Raw genomic sequence first — 20,686 nt, forward strand, 5'->3', positions numbered from 1 at the left:
CTCGGCCCTGCCCAGTCCCACACCGGGCCTGGGCCAGGGGCGGGGGGCGAGGCCGCAGGACTCCCCGCCCCCACAGGGCCCGTTCCTGTCTTCCAAGGGTGGACGGACGGACTGCCCTGGCCGCGGGCTCCCTTGTTGTTGTTTTTTTTTTTTTTGACAGGCAGAGTGGACAGTGAGAGAGAGAGACAGAGAGAAAGGTCTTCCTTTTGCCGTTGGTTCACCCTCCAATGGCTGCCGTGGCTGGCGCACCGCGCTGATCCGATGGCAGGAGCCAGGAGCCAGGTGCTTCTCCTGGTCTCCCATGGGGTGCAGGGCCCAAGCACTTGGGCCATCCTCCACTGCACTCCCTGGCCACAGCAGAGAGCTGGCCTGGAAGAGGGGCAACCGGGACAGAATCCGGCGCCCCGACCGGGACTAGAACCCGGTGTGCCGGCGCCGCTAGGCGGAGGATTAGCCTAGTGAGCCGCAGCGCCGGCCGCGGGCTCCCTGTACCATCAATGCTCCTGCCAGCCGGGAAGAAGTGCGCCCGGCCTCCAGGCGTCCACTCCTGCAGGACCGACCCCGCCACTCGGAGCACAGAGCTCTGGCTGCTCCCAAGACACTTCTGTTTAGGGCCAAGAAGAGGCCGCCGACGCCCGCAGGAAGAAAACAAAAACCTTAGTTCTACGCTCAAGCAAAAACAATCAAATATAATAAATTTATGAAGGCCCCCCCCCAAAGAAACTGGCTTGAGTCAGCATAAAAACTAAATAACACTAAAAGTAATAGAAGAAATGTAGAATTCCAGCCCCCCACCCCACCCCGCCTCCCACCATCGGTTTCAAAGAATTTCATGGGCGGTTTCCAGGAATCCTTCAAGGAACAGAAAATGTACCAAATAAGCCATTCTAATATAGCTTTTAAAAATTCAAATCACTCGCTATGGGCTGAGTAACTACAAAACTCATGCAGATGTTTAAACTCAGATGTCCTATCATTAATGATCATTGATTTAAGAGTGGAGACTGTTTAGTTGGTTGGTTGTTTTTCATTTAATTCTTAATTCCATGAGAAATTTATTTTTGCATGTGAAATGAGATGCAAAAGTACTTTTTTCAAAAAAATAAAACAAGCATTTATGCAATAGTGTTAACATGCTAGTTTATTCTTTATTGTTTTGAAATAGCATGAAATAACCTGCAGCCAGCAGGTGGGGCCAGTGGGAGGTCTTTGGGTCGCTGGGGTGGGCCCCCAGAGGGTGCTCTTGAGAGAGTTCAGTTCCGCCTCGCTGCTCTCCCTGGTCCCCCAGCTTCCTGGCTCACCAAGCAATCACATGTGACCACTTCCCCCCAGACACCAGACTAGGGGCCCCTGCTCGAAACGGTAGCATCCAAACTGTAAGCTGTGGCCAAACTCTTTCGCGAGAAGCTCCCCTAGAGCATTTTGGGTAAAGTAATGACAAGTGGACTCGCACAACCCCAAATCATTTCTTGAGGTTACTACAGTTCTTGCGTCAAAGCCAGACAAATACAAACCAAGAAACGCAAATCATAGCTCAGTTTCTTATAAACACATAAACACCTCACAAGAAACTATTAGTAAATACCAACCAACAGTGGGTGCCAGTAGTGGGACAAGTGCAAGTAGAAATTATCTCAGGAATTTTAGGACACATCGCATTAGAAGCGTCTGTCAGGCCGGCGCCGCGGCTCACTAGGCTAATCCTCCGCCTTGCGGCGCCGGCACACCGGGTTCTAGTCCCGGTCGGAGTGCCGGATTCTGTCCCGGTTGCCCCTCTTCCAGGCCAGCTCTCTGCTGTGGCCAGGGAGTGCAGTGGAGGATGGCCCAGGTGCTTGGGCCCTGCACCCCATGGGAGACCAGGAGAAGTACCTGGCTCCTGCCATCGGATCGGCGTGGCTGGCTGCAGCGCGCTGGCTGCGGCAGCCATTGGAGGGTGAACCAACGGCAAAAGGAAGACCTTTCTCTCTGTCTCTCTCTCTCACTGTCCACTCTGCCTGTCAAAAAATTAAAAAAAAAAAAAAAAAGAAGCGTCCGTCTACACTTTTGGGTAGATTGAAGAGACCTGCGTTTATCCGTGTTCCTGCTGAAGTCCCACCAACTCTCCTGGACGAGAGTCAAATAGCAGCAAAACAGCAAGGACAGGAAACAGGAGCTGAGTGAACATCACGTCAACGAGGCCCCTGATGTCACACAGTGAGGGCACACAAGGCCTAGTGCTGTGCTGAGGGGATGCTGGCAAGAAGCAGGCCAATCCACATTTCTGAATCCTGGAAGGGACTGGGAATTGGAAGCTTCGGAAAATGAGCTGAGAGGCAGAAAAGTCAAAATAGAGCGCGTGGAATCTCATCAGCCGGCCAGGGATGGTTGAGAGCAAGAAAGAGGAACGCATGCACTGCACACAGCAGGCTCCCACACGGGCGAGAGGCTCTGCTTTGGAGGCCGTCCATGGAGGCCTAATGGACTCAGAAGTGGTCAGATCAGGAGGATGCGCGGGCCCAGGAAGGCTGCCCCGAGAAAATAAAGTGCAATTGTGTTCCATTGTACCGGGGAGAACCTTACAGTTCTGTAGAGAGTTCGGGAGGAATTGGTAAGGGGAATACCTAAAATCCAAGTTAATTCATAACAAGGCAATAGTTATTTATGGGGCAGGGAAGTTCACATAGGAAAGAAAACAGAATCATAATACATTGTACAGTTTAGCTACAAGCAACGTCAAGTGTGAGAACACCATGGGATTCCTTAACAGCTTTACTACAGAACTTTAAAGAATGCTTGAGTAAATGGAGAGATATTCTAGATTTTAGTTGAGGTCATTTGGAGACCTTTTTTTTAACTGTGAATCCCATCCTAAACTGACCTATTCATTCAGCGTTTCTCAATTGAATCCCAAATAAACAGGCTGCAGAACATTACTATTTGGTTCTAATTGTATTTAAATGAGAAAACAGACCAGAAGAGCCAAGAATGCTTCAAAAACTGGAATCAAAAAGGGCTTTGCCCCATAAAATCATGGTAACAAAAATTTCAGTATTGAAACATGAATAAAAATAGAACAGTGGATCAGGACAGGAATCATCTACACAGATGCATACATATGGGAGTACTTCATAAAGGTTGTGGAAAATGGAATTAAAGGCTAAGTTTATTACAGTATAAAAATTTTTTGAAACACACACTTTTTCCATAATATGTATTTTCCATGAACTTTTTTTAAAAAAGATTTATTTATTTATTTGAAAGTCAGAATTACAGGGGGAGAGAGATCTTCCATCTGCTGGTTCACTCCCCAGATGGCCAGGGCTGAGCCAGGCTGAAGCCAGGGCTCACCTGGGTCCCCCACATGGGTGGCAGGGACCCAAACACTTGGGTCATATTCCACTGCTTTTCCCAGAGAGCTGGAATAGAAGTGGAACAACTGGTACTCTAACCGGTGCCCATATGGGTTGGCAACGGCTCAACCCAGCTGTGCCACATTTCCAGCCCCCTTTTCAAAGAGTCCTTGTAAGATTATTTATTATACAAAATTAATGTTATTTCAAAGAGATAAAGAATAAACTAGCATGTTAACACTATTGCATAAATGCTTGTTTTTTTTTTGAAAAAAGTACTTTTGCATCTCATTTCACATGCAAAAATAAATTTCTCATGGAATTAAGAATTAAATGTAAAACAACCAACCAACGAAACAGACTACAAAATTCTTTCTCTTTCCTTTCTTCTTTCCTTTTTATCTCTCTTTGTACTGGCCACTTCTTATTTAATGAGGATTTTAACCTTTGGCTTACCAGAAGTGCTGAAAAATTTTATGATTTCAATATCCACTGAGAAATCCACTAAATTCCCAGATCTTTTATTGTATTGACTTATTGATCTCTAATATCCTGTCTTTGGCTCCATTTCTGCAACTCTTTTTCATGGCCATATCGTAGATTTCAGCATCTTCCCAATTTGCATATATTCCAAGTCTCAATTTCAAATAGGACCACCACCTTATACATCCAGGCCATGTCCTCTAGTACCTGAAGCACTGACAAATTTTTAACTCTTTTGGGACCTCCAATTCTACTGTCTTTTTTTTTTTTTAGATTTATTTATTTATTTGAAAGGCAGAGTTACAGAGAGGCAGAGGCAGAGAGAGAGAAAGATCTTTCATCCATTGGTTCACTCCCTAGATGGCCACAATGGCCAGAGCTGATCTGAAGCCAGGAGCCTCCTCCAGGTCTCCACACAGGTACAGGGGCCAAGGACTTGGGCCATCCTCCACTGCTTTCCCAGGCCACAGCAGAGAGCCGGATCGGAAGTGGAGCAGCCAGGACTGGAACCAGCACCCCAATGGGATGCTGGCACTGCAGGCAGTGGCTTTACCTGCTACGCCGCAGCGCTGGTCCCTCCACTTTTTATTGTCCAGAACTACTTCCATGTTCTCATTCTTTTCAAACCCCGCTAACGCTGCTGTCCACTATTGGCATCAGTGTTCTTAGCCTTGACTGCACGTTAGGGTCACCTGACGCTGCACTTGAGCATGGGGTCAGTAATTCAAAACTCCTCGTTGTGCAAATTCTAGAACTGCTGTAAAAATCTGCCCCTTGTACCCACCCTCAGATTCCTCGTTCCCGCCTCCTTCCACAGAATTCATCTACTGAATTGACGTCCCTGGACAAAGCCATCGTGGCCTCTCTCTCTCCTCATTGCACTCAAGCTCACTGGAGAAGATCACAGCCACGCTAACTACCCTCTCTTCAGCGTTGTGGTCGTTAGACAGAAACGGACCACCAATGCTCTCTAGTGACCAGCATCCTGCTCTTCATTTTATTGATTCCTTCACCAAATGACTTTTGAAGCTTCTCCATCCTCAAACCCCAAACGCTGTTTCCCTCACTCCATTCCTCTCCCGCTCAGCTAAGAACAGAGAAACAACCAGAAGAGTGTTAACAGCATCTGCCCACAGGGAAATACACGAGCCTACCTCATCCCTGCCAACCATGCTTCCTTCCTGTTACAACGCACGCCACGACCCACTTCCAGCCAAAGGCCACCTACCCACCTGAGCACTGCCGCCCCCACCCTCTGCCCTACTCAGGTGCAATCAGCCCAAAATCATTCCCTTTCACGCCAATCCCTTTTCCTTCTCTGTCGGAATATTCTAATAGATACACAAGCCCACTTTAATCTTACCCATTTAAATTCTCCCTGTACCCCATTACCTTTGGCAACTGTGTCCTGTGTTTCCCACATCCCTATCCTTTACTCCCTTGAATCCACTCAAGTTCTCACCTGTCAGTTATCCACTGAACCCTCTGAGTTTACATCTTCAGGCATCTCCACTGTGCCAGACGCAAAGCCCAGTTCTTGGTGCCTGTCCTACTCCACCCCTCAGCACTGACATCACCATTCCCATTCTTTCTTCCTGAGACGCTTTGTGCATTTTGGTGTGGGAGTTGAGATGCTACTGGGGCCTATCAGAGTATCAGGGTTTGAGTCGCAGCTCTGCTACTGAGTCCAGCTTCCTGCCAATGCAGAATACAGGATGCCGAAGGTGACAGCTGAAGTACTTGGGTCCTTGCCACCCATGCGGGAGACCCGGATAGAGTGCCAGGCTTTGGGCTTTGGCCTGGCCTAGCCCCTGCTGTTGTGGGCTTTTGGGGAGTAAACCAGTGCACGTGTGTTTCTGTCTGTCTCTATCTCTTTGTTCCTGTGTCTCTGCTTTCAAATAAGTAAAGTAAAAATAAAACCAAAAAAGGAAACTGTCAAGTTTAGAACCTTGTGTAAGAAGACCCAGGAAGGAGGTCTGAGAGAGAGAGAGGGAGAGAGAGCAGGAGTCAACTTTGTAGAAAATGAACAGGCATGCCAAAGCTATACTTCACAGCACCAAACCAAGAGAAAACAGAGACAAGGAAGTTCCATACACAAATGACCCAGAGACTGCAGTTAGCATATAGAAACAGTGGCTGCAACACTCAGGAAAATGGATGGAAAGATGGGGAAAGTAAAGGTTGGAAAATTCCACCGAAGAACTGGAGTCTACCAGCAAATAATCAAATGGACATGTTGGACAATAAAAACGCAATTTCCTGAACCAAACTCGATGGAAGTGCTGAGCAGAAGAGGGGATGCAGGGAAGATACCAAGTTACTGGTGAGTCGAGAGAGCCAGGAATCAGAAACGGGGCTTTCGTGGGGCACTCAGCAGCCTGAGGAAGTCTAGTCTCATGCGTAGTGAGGGGCCAAGGTCAGGTTCCTCATCTTGACAACTGCACCACAGCAAAATGAGTCTGGGGACAGAGTAGTTAGCTCCCCCTGTATTCGTTTTGCATATTTTCTGTAAATATAAAATTATTCCCAAAGAAAAAACTTATTTAGAAAAATCTTTGTGAGAAACAACAAAAGAGAAGGCTGTGGGGCTGGCACTGTGGCATAGTGGGTAAGGCTGCTGCCTGCAGTGTCAGCATCCCATGTGGTTGCCAGTTCGAGTCCTGGCTGCCCCACTTCCGATCCAGCTCTCTGCCGTGGCCTGGGAAAGCAGTAGAAGATGGCCCAAGTCCTTGGGCCCCCTGCACCCATATGGGAGACCCGGAAGAAGCTCCTGGCTCCTGGCTTCAGATCAGCGCAGCTCCGGCTGTTGCGGCCAACTGGGGAGTGAACCAGTGGATAGAAGACCTCTCTCTCTCTCTGCCTCTCCTCTCTCTGTGTAACTCTGACTTTCAAATAAATAAAGAAATAAATCTTAAAAAAAAAAAAAAAGACGACGAAGGCTGTGCATTGCACACTGAAAGTACTGGGCACCAGCTGTCAAGCTTCTGTCCTCTGAGAAAAGCTTTTTCTGTTCAGAGAAAACCCACGGCAGGCACCAGGCTGGTCACGCGATGGCGAGGATTTTCCTCGGCACTGGCAGCAGAGGCAGACAGCACAGTCACTGCTCCTACTTCCCGTGATACCAGAATCCGCGTGCAGTCGTTCCATATGTGCCTTTCCCGTGTACTATAAAAAGTTGCACCGAAACAAGTTCATATTTTTAATCCATCTTCTACAAATGCTTAACAGTATCCTTGCACACGCACTCTAAATCTGCATATAAGTCATTAGAACTAAAAGGAGTGTAGCGAAAGTTCAATGTATTTCTATATCTTGGTGACAAACGGCCAGAAAATTGATTTAAAAATAGTTTATAAGAGCATAACGATACCAAATATTGACCAAAAGCCCCCAAAACTTAGCAGAAGTCCAAAATATTTAAAGAGAAAAAAAGAAATTTCATTAGAAAATATTTTTAAATTGATAATTTACTCATACCATATTCATGACATGGAAGAAAGAATATTGTAGATATGAGTTCTCTTCTAATTGGTCCATAGAGCCCATGCAATCCCACACAAAACCACAACCTTTTTTTTTTAAAGATTTATTTAATTTTTTGAAAGGCAGAGTTACAGAGAGACAGAGACAGAGAGAGAGAGAAAGAGAGAGGTCTTCCATCCGCTGGTTCACTCCTCAAATGGCTGCAATGGCCACAGCTGCACAGATCCGAAGCCAGGAGCCTGGAGCTTCTTCCAGGTTTCCCACGCTGGAGCAGGGGCCCAAGGACTTGGGCCACCTTCTACTGCTTTCCCAGGCCATAGCAGAGAGCTGGATTGGAAGTGGAGCAGCCAAGACTGGAACCAGCGCCCATATGGGATGCCGGCATGGCAGGTGGTGGCTTTACCCACTATGCCACAGCCCCAGCCCCTCCAAGGACGTTGAGAACCAGGAGAGCATATTTTCTCTTCTTCCAAAGTGTCTCAGACCTGGCTTTTCCAAATCAGCCTATCAACACCCTGTTGGGGGTGCCAGCGCTTTGGCGTAGCAGATAAATCCACCACCTGCAGCGCCGGCATCCCACAGGGGTGCTGGTTCCAGTCCCGGCTGCTCTACTTCCGATCCAGCTCTCTGCTGTGGCCTGGGAAAGCAGCAGAAGATGGCCCAAGTCCTTGGGCCCCTGCACCCTGTGGGAGACCTGGAGGAGGCTCCTGGCTTCAGATCTGCACAGCTCTGGCCATTGCAGCCATTTGAGGAATGAACCAGTGGATGGAAGACCTCTCTCTCTTGCTCTGCCTCTGCCTCTCTGTAACTCTGCTTTTCAAATAAATAATAAATCTTAAAAAAAAAAAAAACAGTCCTTGGAAAGCTGTCATCACAATGACAGTGCGGTGCCAGCATAGAGTTGCTGTGAGACCAGCAGAGATGAAAAAGATGGACACACACCTTGTTTCTGTGGCCCCCGCGCTAGTGAGAGGCAGCACCGCCAACCAGCAGGGAGATGGTGGCATCCCCGGAAAACGGGCAAGACCCCAAGTAGAGCCCTCAAACTACGCACGTGGGAAACAAGTTCCTCTCAGCCAAGGCAGGAAATGTCCCCTGGGAGCCAGCTGCTGGGGCAAGGGTGAGGGAGGTGGCTGTGCAGCCCAGGCAGGCGTGCACAGCAGGGGAAACTCAGGCAGGATCGGAACACGCCCGTGGTGCCTGGCATCTCACAGCAACCCGACACAGCAGGAGTGGGAAGCCGCAGGGGCAAGTGAACAAAGTGTGCTGCGTCTTGGAGTCTGCAGAGCTATAGAGACAAATCAAAGGGCTGGTGCCGTGGCACAGCAGGGTAAGCCTCCGCCTGTGGCACTGGCATCCCACATGGGCGTCGGTTGGTGCCCAGGCTGCTCCACTTCCAGTCCAGCTCCCTGCTAATGTACGTGGGAAAGCAGCAAGAGATGGCCCAGGTGCTTGGGCCCCTGACCTGTGTAGGAGACCTGGAAGAAGCTCCTGGCTTCGGGTCGGCCCAGCTCCAGCCATTGCAGCCATCCAGGGAATGAGCCAGTGGATGGAAGACCTCTCAGTCTCTGTCACACACATACTCTCTCTCTCTCTGTAACTCTGCCTTTTGAATAAAATAAATCAACCTTTTAAACAGTTAAATAAAAAATTAAAATTCATTAAAAATTAAATTTAATTAAAATTAAATTTAAAGATTTAAAAAGAAATCAAGAGCCCCTCTCAAAAAAACCCCACACCTTTTAAAAATAGAAATAAGAACGCTACCAAGCATTAAATGGTCACGGAGTTTGAGATAACCATTGTGAGCACGGATTTAAATATTAACGAGATGAAAGCATCAAGGAGCAGATGAAACGGTGAAGGCTACAGTTGCTCCAACGTAGGAATAATTTCGCCTAAAATAATTGGGAAAAAAAGTGTTTGGCTATAAAACAGGATAAAGGTAGAAGTGAATCTGCCATTTCAAAGCACACAGCGACTATGGCTAAGAACCCACAGCACTCACATCTGTAACTTTCTCCATTACTTCGTCACAACAAGGCTGCATCTGCCTGGTAAAGCCAACCCCATAACAGGTCGATAGTCCAAATCTTAAGTTTAATAAAACAAAAGCCACCATGGACAAAGTTAAAAGACAAGGAAAGTATATTTCTGCTTTTCAGAATATTTAGTAAATCCTCCCATAGCTGAGTGAAAGGACAAACACCTCAAAGAATCAGCCAGCAAGGGAAGAGGGAATTTAAATGGTTGTTGAACACATGAAAACTTTCATCAGTTTCCTGTGTAATCAGGAAACAGAAACCGAAACAAGACGCCCCTTGCGATCCGTCGTCACCTTTGCCAAGTTTGGCTGAACGGGGGAAGACAGCGTAGAATGCACTGATCCAGCCAGCAAATCGTAGTACTCTTTGTCTCAGTAATTCCATGTGTTTGGTTTTTGATGTAAGATAAATACTTGTATGAGAAAGAGAGAGAGAGAGAGAGAGAGTGCACGAGAGACAGAGAGCACACGAGAGAGACAGAGAGAGAGTGCACAAGAGAGACAGAGAGAGAGAGCACAGAAGAGAGAGAGAGCGCGCACGAGAGAGACAGAGAGAGAGAGAGAGAGAGCGCGAGCGAGCATTGGTATTACAGCTGTTGATGAAAGCGAATAATTTGGAGTCTAAATGTGCATTCCTAGGGAGCTGGATTAAAGATTATGGTACATAGAGCTGGTGTTGCCCCATGGGTAAAGCCACAGCCTGCAGCGCCAGCATGCCACACGTGCACTGGTTGGAGTCCTGGCTGCTCCACTTCCAATCCAGCTCTCTGCTATGGCCTGGGAAAGCAGTAGAAGGTGGCCCAAGTCCTTGGGCCCCTGCACCCGCATAGGAGAGCTGGAAGAAGCTCCCGGCTTCGGATCAGCTCAGCTCTGGCTGTAGCATCCATTTGGGGAGTGAACCAGTGGGTGGAAGACCTCTCTCTCTCTGTCTCTCCCGCTTTCTCTGTAGCTCTGCCTTTCAAGTAAGATAAATAACTCCTTTTTTTTTTTTTTAAAGATTACGGTACATAAATTCTGTGGACTAGCATGCAGCTGTGAAAAACAATGAGGTAGAGCTGCATGTACTAATACAAAAAGACCTCTCAGTTTCCACTACTAAAATAACTGGAAATGCAAAACGCAGAACACATGCCGTGTAACATTATCTCATTTGTTACAGAAGGAGAGCATAAAGTATACGACTGGACTGCAAAAGTTAATGGCAAAATGGCATCACAAGAAGTTATTTTCGGTGCCAAAAAAATTCTTGAAATCCATGATAGATTTTTTTTCATAATATGGGTTTGCAATGAACTTTTTGAAGACACCTTATATGTATGGACTTCAAATATTTTCTTTACCCAACAAAGACCCTTATCTTTTAATTCAATGTTCATGAACTTTTTGAAGTGCCCACATATATTTACAAAAACCAATTATTTACATAAATGCATAGTACATTGTGATTTAATGCTATAACTAGTACTCAAACAGTATTTTTCACTTTGTGTTTCTATGTGGGTGCCAACTGTTGAAATCTTTACTTAATGTATACTAAACTGATCTTCTGTATATAAAGAGAATTGAAAATGAATCAATGTGAATGGAAGGGGGGAGGGAGAGGGAAAGGGGAGGGTTGCGGGTGGGAGGGAAGTTATGGGGGGGAGAAGCCATTGTAATCCATAAGCTGTACTTTGGAAATTTATATTCATTAAATAAAAGTTAAAAAAAAGATAAGGAAGGCGAAGCCCAAGACTGGGGGTGGAATCTGAAGGGGGAGCTGAGGAAGGGGATTTTTTTTCTATCTGCTTCTGCATTGTTGGGAATTTTATGAGCAAAAATGTAGAATGCGTTTCTTTCTATTGAAAACGTAAGACATCAAAAATATTATGCAATGTCATTTCTGAAGCCACTACTGGGAAAAGGATAGGATTTCTGGGACATTTCTCGCCAGAGGTGTCACTCATCCAGAAACGGAAAATTAGAAGCGAAAATTGAAGCTCTCTGCCGGCAGCTGCCCGTGGTGCCCGCGGGCCTGGCTTTTCTCCTCCAAGCTCAGACCTGGGCTGTTCCCCAGGGTTTGAACACAGGCCAAGCGCTTCCTCTGGGGCTTGTACTTGCTCAACTTCCTGGGCGGCACGACCTGTGGGACCCCTGCTGCGGGGACTGCTGGGGGGGGTGGGGGGGGTGGGGAGGGGTGGGGGTGGGGGGCCAGTGCCGCCGGGCCGCCGGCCAGCAGGAAGTAGGAGCTACTAGGAGCTACAGAACTAGAAAGTCCCGGGGCCCTGGACGTCCTGCAACCTGCCAAAGGCCCATTTCCTCTGAAGCACCCTTGGCTTATTATCACTCCACATTCCCCAGTTCTCGGGCCCGAGACCACAGCCACTGAGGCTGCCCCCTGGACAGAGAGGCGGTTCCAGCAAGGGCAGTAAGAACTCACCTGGTGGAAAGATCGCTGCCACGGCCGGCCATCCCCCTGCCCCTGCCCCTGCCCGGAGCGCAGCCTCTGATCCCTCCAGGCTCCCAGCCAGTGCCCTGCCTGAGCAGGAAGTCTGGGGGGGACGGACCCAAGCAGGGGCAGGCTCCGCCCAGATGGTGAAAAGAGAAGTGAAAGTATTGTTCTTCAGTTTCAGGAGGCTGTGGACACGCCCCCCCCCCCTCCAGCTCTCTGCAAGGGGCTGTCAGCTTCCCTGGAATGCGGCAGTCAGGGCCTGGAGCACAGTCCAGGGGCACCCCAGGACCAGCAGGGTCAGCTCCAGGGAGCCCACTCCTGTGTGTGCAAACAGAGCAATTGACAACACTCCCTGAACCCAAATTGTCCTCAGTTGCTTCAGCCTTCTTAGAGGGGGCACAGTTGACACAGAGAGGGGAGGGGCTCACACGGCTGGGGTGGGGTGGGTACAGGGAAAGCCAGAAACCCCTTCTCCAGACCCACAAGGGCCGGGTCCTGATGTGCATGCCAGGACAGCGCACGTGCTGGGTGCTGTGTGCTAGGGAGGGGCTCCCCCATGTTCCTGGAAGAGAGCCCCAAGACGGCCATGGCTAACAGTTTGGGTACCTGGGACTGTGGGGTACTTTTCAACAGCCAGGGGGTGATGAAGAGACCCCTGGAGAGGGGGGAGCCGAGACCAGAGTGCAGAGTCCCCCCCATCCCCGCCCTGCCCCTGGGCCAAGGCTGATTCATCCTTCCAAAGACTTCCTGGATGCCCTGGGCATCCAATCCCAGGTGAGGGAGGGGAGCCAGGAGCAGGTGAGAATGGAGCCGTAACACACAGCTGCGGAGCAGAAGTCCAGGCGGAACGGAAGGCAGCGACAGGGAGGGGCGAGTGGAATCCAGAGCCCAAGGGGAGCCGGGGCAGGCGGCCAGTGCACTAGAGCAATGGTTCCAACCACAGAACCTGACTACTTCCTGCTGTCAGAAAGGGCACCTGCCCCGTTACCCTTGAAAATCCGGGGTGAGGGGGATCCTCCTGTCTCTCCACTTTTGCTCTTCTTTTCCCCAGGGGAGCAAGATCAGCCTGGGGGCTGGCACTGTGGTGTAGCTGGTAAAGCTGCCGCCTGCAGTGCCAGCATCCCATATAGGCGCTGGTTCAAATCTCAGCTGCTCCACTTCTAATCCAGCTCTCTGCTAATGTGCCTGGGAAAGCAGTGGAGGATGGCCCAAGTGCTTGGGCTCCTGCACCAGCCTGGGAGACCTGGAAGAAGCTCCTGGCTCCTGGCTTTGGATCTGCGCAACTCTGGCCATTGCAGCCATTTGGGGAGTGAACGAGAGGATGGAAGACTTCTCTCTTTCTTTCTTTCAAATAAATAAATAAATAAATCTTTTAAAAAAAAAAAAAGGTCAGCCTGGTTGGGACATAGTGGAGGACACTGGTGAGGACATCTTTCCCACTTTCCCAATGTGCAGGACCTCTATGCCTACAGGTGCTGCCCACACATGGGTCTGTCTCATGCACATCCTCTCTCTCTCTCTCTCTCTCTCTCTCTGCCTCTATGGTAAGCGGAGTGTCTACTGAGTACAGGTATCCTCTGCTCCTGGCCTCCATGGAGCATGGTGGTGCAAAGCCTGGTGCAGACAATACCAGCCTGCCCTGGTGCCCCCGGCTCCTCCCTCTGCCACCAGTGCGCTGGCACCGATGTAAGCATTCTTGCCTTTCCCTGGGTCTGCTAAGCTCAGCACATGGAATTAGAGGCCAGTGGGCTGCAGACAGGGCAGGGAAACCCACAGGGGTGGATTTTCATGTGTTCCAGAAAGTTATGTGGGGAGCAACTCGGACTAGACTAAGTTACTGGAATTAAGACTTATTCTAGGCCGGCGCCGTGGCTCAATAGGCTAATCCTCCGCCTTGCGGCGCCGGCACACCGGGTTCTAGTCCCGGTTGGGGCGCCGGATTCTGTCCCGGTTGCCCCTCTTCCAGGCCAGCTCTCTGCTATGGCCAGGGAGTGCAGTGGAGGATGGCCCAGGTGCTTGGGCCCTGCACCCCATGGGAGACCAGGAAAAAGCACCTGGCTCCTGGCTCCTGCCAGGATCAGCGCGGTGCGCCGGCTGCAGCGGCGGCCATTGGAGGGTGAACCAACGGCAAAGGAAGACCTTTCTCTCTCTGTCTCTCTCTCTCACTGTCCACTCTGCCTGTCAAAAAAAAAAAAAAAAAAAAAAAAAAAGACTTATTCTATGCATCTGCTCTCCCACAATATGGCGCTGGGAGAGGAGACAACAGCTTCTACCCAGCTGCCTCTCACCAACTTGACAAGCTGCAGGAGCTGCTCCTGATTGGAGGAGAGCAGCGTACTCGGCGTGTGGGCAGCCGAGTTGGGATTGGTGGAAGAGGACTATAAAGGAGGAGAGAGACGGCATGCATCAGGAACATCTAAGGGGAACATCTATCTGAAGGAACATCTGTGCAGCCCCCGAGAGAGCCGGCCGGCGGTGTGCCGCTCCCCCGCGGAAGTGGGGAATGTGGCAGGGGGAACCGCCCTTCCACGGAGGTGGAAGGGACGGTAGCCAACCCGGGAAGAACCAGCAGCAAACCCGGGGAGGGCTGAGCAGACAAAAGAACAGCGCAGGGTCCTGTGTCATTCCTCCACGAAGACGGGGAGCGACAAGTTAGGTGTGCACCAATTCTGCAGGAGTAGGGACGGCTGACGAAGGTTCTGGGACTCTCAGCGGGCTAGGCAGTCACTGACCCAGAAATGGTCAGACCCCCCTGGGGGAGGGAAAGGAACAGGCCCAGGTAAAGAAGTGGGCGATGTGAAAGAAAGGACGCAACACCTGGGGCATTTTCCATGGCTGCAGGGAGCAGTCCAATGGGCACTATCTCTAGCTAGTGCAGCCTGGGAGGCCACAGGCAGGGCACCTGACAAGAGGTGGCAGGCCTTGGAAGCCTCCGCAACAGCAGCTTCAGATCAGACTTCAGGAAAAGAAGTGATTCCGCGACTCAGCCCCTGTGGGGATGGGAGCTGGATCCAGCGTCTGGGGCCGGAGAGTCCAGAGGCAGCTGCAGCAGCGGTAGCCACTGGGGCCTATGGACAGAGAACCTGGCCACACTCCTGTGCACGTGGCAGAGCCACAGAGCTACACACGTCAATCAGAGCCGCGCGCCTGGTTTCCCCGCCCTCTCCGTTCTTCTGGGGGAGACTTCTCCGACCGGGGGCCCTGATGGGCAAGGTCTGCTCCTTGTTGAGTCTCCCTGGAGTCATCGTCTGCAGAGACCAGGGATCCTCCAAGCTCAAGTGCATGGCGACAGGGACTGGTATGGGGGTGGGGTGGGCTGTGGTTGTTGGAGCAGCCTGCAGCTATGTGGATCAAACCAATTCTGGGGAATACTTTTAGGGATGTCTATTTATTTATGTGAAAGAATTCTATATAGAGAGGGAGATACACAGACAGAGAGACAGAGGGGAGAGGGAGGGAGAGAGGGAGAGGGAGGGGGAGAGGGAGAGAGAGGGAGAGAGATAATCGATCTTCCATCTGCTGGTTTACTCCCTAAATGGCCATAGTGACCAGGAATGGGCCAGGCAGAAGCCAGGAGCTTCTCCTGGGTCTCCCATGTGTGGGCGCAGGGGCCCAAGCGCTTGAGTCATCTTCGGCTGCTTTCCCAGGCCATCAGCAGGGAGCTGGATCAGAGGTGGAGCAACTGGGACACGAACCGGCACCCATACAGGATGCCGGCATCACAGACTGCGGCTTTACCTGATACGACACAACACCAGCCCAGTGATGTCTTCACTGCCACCTGCCTTAAACAGTGTCCCAAGTCCAGCTGTGAGGAGGAATAAAGCTAGCGTTTCAATCCCCATCTGTGCATTTTGCTTATGTCTGAGTTGGTCTGGAACTCAAATAGGAGAAAGGGATATTGTGTGGGGGTGGGAAAGGGACTCTGACACCCTGGAAGTGTTCAGGCACATGGGGATGGATGAGACCCCTCTCTGTGGGGTCTCAGCTGCCTGCGCCCCAAATGGGCAAAGAGGTGGGGGGCAGTCACAGCTCCTCCCATTTTTCCAGGACTCAGGTGACAATACTGCAGCGTTCAGAAGAGCCCAGATCTTCCTGTCTCCCCCAGGCCTCTGCTTAGCAGAAGCTCAGTGGTTGGTGTACAAGAGCATGGGGCTTTGGGCACTGGAGGCTGTGGGGCCTATAAGGGGCAGACGGATGGCTGGGCGTGGAAATGTGATTCTTGGTGGGGAGTCGGAAAGAGGCAGAGCCCCAGGGGACATGGCCCCCTTCTGAAGGTCTGGGGCCATCGGTGGGAAGCACCCCCACAGAAGTCCCATGCACCCATGAAGCAGTGGGGGAAGGGGCTGGCCGGGGCCACATTCCCCATCCCCACCCCCAGGCTGCATCATCACCCACAGCTCTTCCTGTCGCGTCCTCCCTGAACAAGCACAGACGGCCCCTCTGCCCTGGCTACGGGTGGTCAGCCCCAGACTCCCCGCGGGTCAGACACAGCACTTCATGCCTCTTCCCAGGACCAGCCAGTCGGATCCTGGGCACTCAGCAAGGGGCGGGGCGGGGGGGGGGGGAGCCTTGGAGCAGCCAGGGGTGGGCGTTGGGGGAAGTGGGGTGGGGGTGTTGAGCCCATCCCCAGCAGCCAGGTCCACACTCCCCTCTAGTGGACACTCTTGGCATTACCGTCTTCTTAGAACTAGGTTCTGTTTATGGATGTCAACAGGCACCCAAAATCCTTTTCAAGATGACAATTCATCAGGCACCTCAAAATTTGTAACAGAAGCACAATTTTTCCCCTAAATAAAGGTAGGCCGATTTAGGGGTACATTTCTGAGATAATTTTAATACGAGGAAGTTCAAGAGCATAAATGGGTTTGTGGTCTAGACCGCGAATCCTGGGTTCCAGTTGAGCGAAGCACAGTGGCTCTGGCCCCTCCCAACCCAGAGAGCGTCCTTCTGTCCTGGAGCCCCAGGCGGGCCCTGCTCCGTCCACCTCCCTGCTCCCTCCCCTCCAAGGCCCCACAGGGTTCCCACAGGGACCCTCCCTGGCTCAGGGACTTAACTCACTGGTGAGTAATTTAAATAATTTGCAATTAGTAAACAGGCTGCAAAAACGGGTGGTGCGCTATGGACTTTTCATCAGAGATTCTGGACTTGAGAGACGTTGTGCGTTGCATGCCGACAACCTCAGGCATCAGGGCTGGTTGTTGGGGTTTGAGTGACTGTCCCCTGAACTCGGGAGTTTAGGCTTCACCTGACTGTTCACTGACTTCGAGTTCCGACTGCTTGGCTGAGAAAGAACGAAACCTCAACACAGCTGACAGTAACACTGGGAAGCCCTGGTGCCGCTTACGTTCATGAGTGAATTCCCACTGGCACCTGCCGTCATGAGGGGCACCTAGCACCAGCCAGCTGCACACTGGACTTGCCCCACAGGGCAGAACGACCTGCGGTGTGGCCTGCCCTCAGAGAGAGGGAGGAATGTTTCTTCTGAGTTATGCTTCACCTGGCCTCTCCCAGCTAGCCTCCGAGTGCCCTCCTCAAAAGGAGAGAGGAAGCAGCGTGGCTGGGAAGGGGCCAGCTGATGCCCACAATGGCTTGAAGGGACAACAAAGTCTTTTATGGAGTTCCCCCTCCTAACATTTCTGCAAATCCCTCCGTGTGTCTGTTACTGATCATGGCGACCAGGATCTTGGGATTGCATGGGTGCTGGGGAAGGCAAGCACCTGGAGGCCCATCCAGACGGCCTCCACCCAGCACGTGGAAGGAACCTGGTGGGCAGCTGCTTCTGGTTTGTTAGTGGTGCTTCTGTCAAGCGGAGGGGCTGTGGCAAGGCCTTCCCCGTTGCTGAGCAGAATAAAGACATGGTGGGGATAGAAAGTGAAGGTTCATGAGGACAGAAAATGGGTTGCCATGAAGAGGGTCAGCCATGGGAAGGGGAGTAGTGCACCTGCCTCTGCCCAGAGGACCTGGCATTCCTAGGGTGTTTCTAGCACAAGCTGACGCACACCTGCTGACCACTACCTACAGATGTGCAGGGAAGGGTGGAACCTGCCTTACCCATGGGGTACCCATGTCTCAATCATCTTACCCATGTCTTGCTGGAAATCGTGATGGGTGGGAGCTGAGCCAAGACATCTTGGACTCTTCAGGGCCCCGGGCTCAGTGCTGAGAAAACCCCGCTCAGAGGATGGGGGAAGGGAGTCTTTTACCAACTGTCATAGCCTTAGCCTTTTGGAAATTTCCAAAATAAAGTCTAACGCACCCCCAGGCTCTCTGAAGCTAATGTGACAGCACTGTGCAGTCCCCTGCCAGGCACCCTTATATCTCACAGTTACCACTGCTGTACCCATACTGCAGGCTGCCAGCTAACTGGGCCCTGGCACAGGGGAACTACCTGGGTCTGGTCAGGTTATACAGTGGCCTGGGGAATCCATCATGGTGACCCCAGGGTTCCACCAGGCTTTGCTGGACATCCTGTGTCTCACCTTGTGATGAGGTGCATCAGACACAGGTGGGCTGCAAACTCACCTTGTGATGAGGCTCAGCAGGTGCAGGTGGGCTGTAAAACTGACAGGTGGAACAGGTGGGCTCTAGGGGCTCCAGGTGCAATGATTTTCTGGTCATTGTTGTTCTGGTTCTCAAAGTAACGAACACTGAAGTTGAAAAGCCCGCACCGTCTCACTGGATATTGGTGCATTTCCTCGGGCACAAAGAGCAACTTCCCGAGACCGCATATCTGCAGCTACTAGGAAGTTAGGAATGGCCGATGGACTCCGTCTGGTAGGCGACACCATCCCCTCAGGAGAGAATGCAGACCCTTTGCTCTTTCCGGGCTTCTGTCCACGGCTGTGACCCCTTTCCCGTGAATAATTCCGGGTGGCCTTCAGTGCCTTAGGGCGTGGGGCCATGGTAAGTGAAGGGCTCACGTGTGTCCAAGAGTTTGGGTTCCAGGCTGGGAACGATGATGGTAATGGAATCCTTGAGCTGTGGCTGCAAGAACAAGTGTTGAAAATTGGTTCCTGGGTCAGTGCTGTGGCGTAGCAGGTAAAGCTGCTGCCTGCAGTGCCCGCATCCCATATGGGCACCGGTTTGAGTCTCGGCTGCTCCACTTCTGATCCAGCTCCCTGCTATGGCCTGGGAAAGCCGTGGAAGATGGCCCAGTCCTTGGGCCCCTGCACCCACACTTGGGCCTCTGCCCTGCACTTTTGGGAGACCAAGAACCTCCTGGCTTTGGATTAGCGCACCTCTGGCTGTTGCGGGCAATTGGGGAGAGAACCAGCAGATGGAAGACCTCTCTCTCTGCCTCTCCTTCTCTGTGTAACTCTTTCAAATAAATAAGTAAATCTTCAAAAAAAAAAAAAAATTGGTTCCTTTCCCACTGGGGTGGTTGGGCAGGTGGGGCTTGGATTGACCACTTATCATTCAGACAATCATATAATGCAGGAACCAGAGGCTATATGTCGTATTTCCTGAATAATCACAAAGGAAAATAACCAGTTCCCGTACAGCGCTCTAGGCCACATGCAGTGACACAATACTTTGCAAAAACTTCTAAAAGCAGATACTTCCATTGGTGTGCAGGGTGCGCCTGCCACCGGCTCAGTCCCGTTCTCGGATACCCACAGTGGTCGCAGACACCAGAGAGCGCCAGAAGCCGTGAGCACATCATTACATGGCTAAGACATGCACTCCTGGGACCCGAGGTGGCGTCCAGCATCCTCCTCCCCTCTCAGACTCAGGCAGCTGTAGACGAACCCTCAGAGAAGGAGGCTGAGCAGGGGACAGAGCGTGGTCCCACCTGCCTGTCCAGCAGTTCTGGGCAAGACGCGAGCAAAGATGTAAGACAAGAGTTTCAGTGGAAGGCCACTTGCCTCCGTCCACTCTGTGAGGCCTCAGGCCCAGTTCCAAGCTGTGCTCAGCCAGAGGGCGGGCTGGAAGGAACTTCCTCCTGGAGACAGGAAGCTGTTGCGCTTGGCACTCGCTCCTCAGCTGCCATTGGGCCCTGCCCACCTCACAGCCAGAACTGATCGACCCGGAGGCCCTGAGATGAACCCACCTGGTGCTAAGTGGCCTTTCGTGTGCACCAGAGTGGACTTAGTAAACAAAATAACGGAGCCACTCATATACCTGGGGATGAGGCATAGATTGTTCTAAATCTCAGTTGGAGTTAACAGGGACCATCTGGGGGCAGGGGAGATGAGCCAGCTGTTTCTGAGAAGCCCGAGGAGTGTATTTTTTTTTCTCTTTGCTTTGTTGAAAGGAGATGGAATGATGGTCTCAAGTATGGGATTGTTTTAGGGATGTGTTGAAGCAGCTGCCGCTGTCCCAGGGAACTGGGTCCTGCCGTGGCTTCCCTAACTGGAGAAAAAAATGGTGCCTAACGGGGAATAGCTGAGAGTTCGGCCTAACAGGAAGTATAGACCAGCCAGGTTCAGTTCCTGGGCTCAGATTCTTGGGTCCCGTAAATTCTCACAAGGATGTCTCCCCACCTGGTGCACAGAACTGGAGCACCCTGGGAACCAAGGGTGGCGTCCAGCAGCCTCCTCCCCACTCAGACTCAGGCAGCTGTAGATGAACCCTTGGGGAAGGAGGCTGAGCAGGGGACAGAGCATGGTCCTACCTGCCTGTCCAGCAGTTCTGGGCAAGACGCGAGCAAAGATGTAAGACAAGAGTTTCAGTGGAAAAGTCACCACTTTCTGGAACGCTCCACGCTCTGGTTTGCAGATGCAACATTGGGGATGGAGGTAGGTAGACCAAGAGCCCTTGACCTCACAGCTCAGCACAATGACAGTGCCAGTGCCAGGTCCTCTGAGTGCCCAGGGATACACTGATCGCAGGTGAACTAGCTGACGTGATTGACAGGCCCTTGGCTGCCCAGTGGTAGGGGGCGGGGCATCTTTCCTTCTGTGATGATGACCC

General features: G+C 51.4%; 1 protein-coding gene across 16 annotated transcripts in view; it reads right to left on the reverse strand.

The window, feature by feature from the left end:
* Positions 1-11,863, reverse strand: part of SP100 (SP100 nuclear body protein) — a 101,635-nt gene extending 89,772 nt beyond the window's left edge. For all 16 annotated transcript variants that reach the window (XM_089329763.1, XM_089329762.1, XM_089329760.1 and 13 more), the window contains exon 1: positions 11,759-11,863. Coding sequence is in view for 12 of the 16 variants with exons in the window: in XM_089329760.1 (XP_089185886.1) it covers positions 11,759-11,790 (32 nt within the window). In the remaining 4 variants the exon portion in view is untranslated. The remainder of the gene's footprint in view (positions 1-11,758) is intronic.
* Positions 11,864-20,686: the final 8,823 nt, after the last annotated feature.

Source organism: Oryctolagus cuniculus, chromosome 3 (assembly GCF_051225735.1).
Source record: "Oryctolagus cuniculus isolate XC-2025 breed Fujian yellow rabbit chromosome 3, ASM5122573v1, whole genome shotgun sequence".
NCBI lineage: Eukaryota > Metazoa > Chordata > Mammalia > Lagomorpha > Leporidae > Oryctolagus > Oryctolagus cuniculus.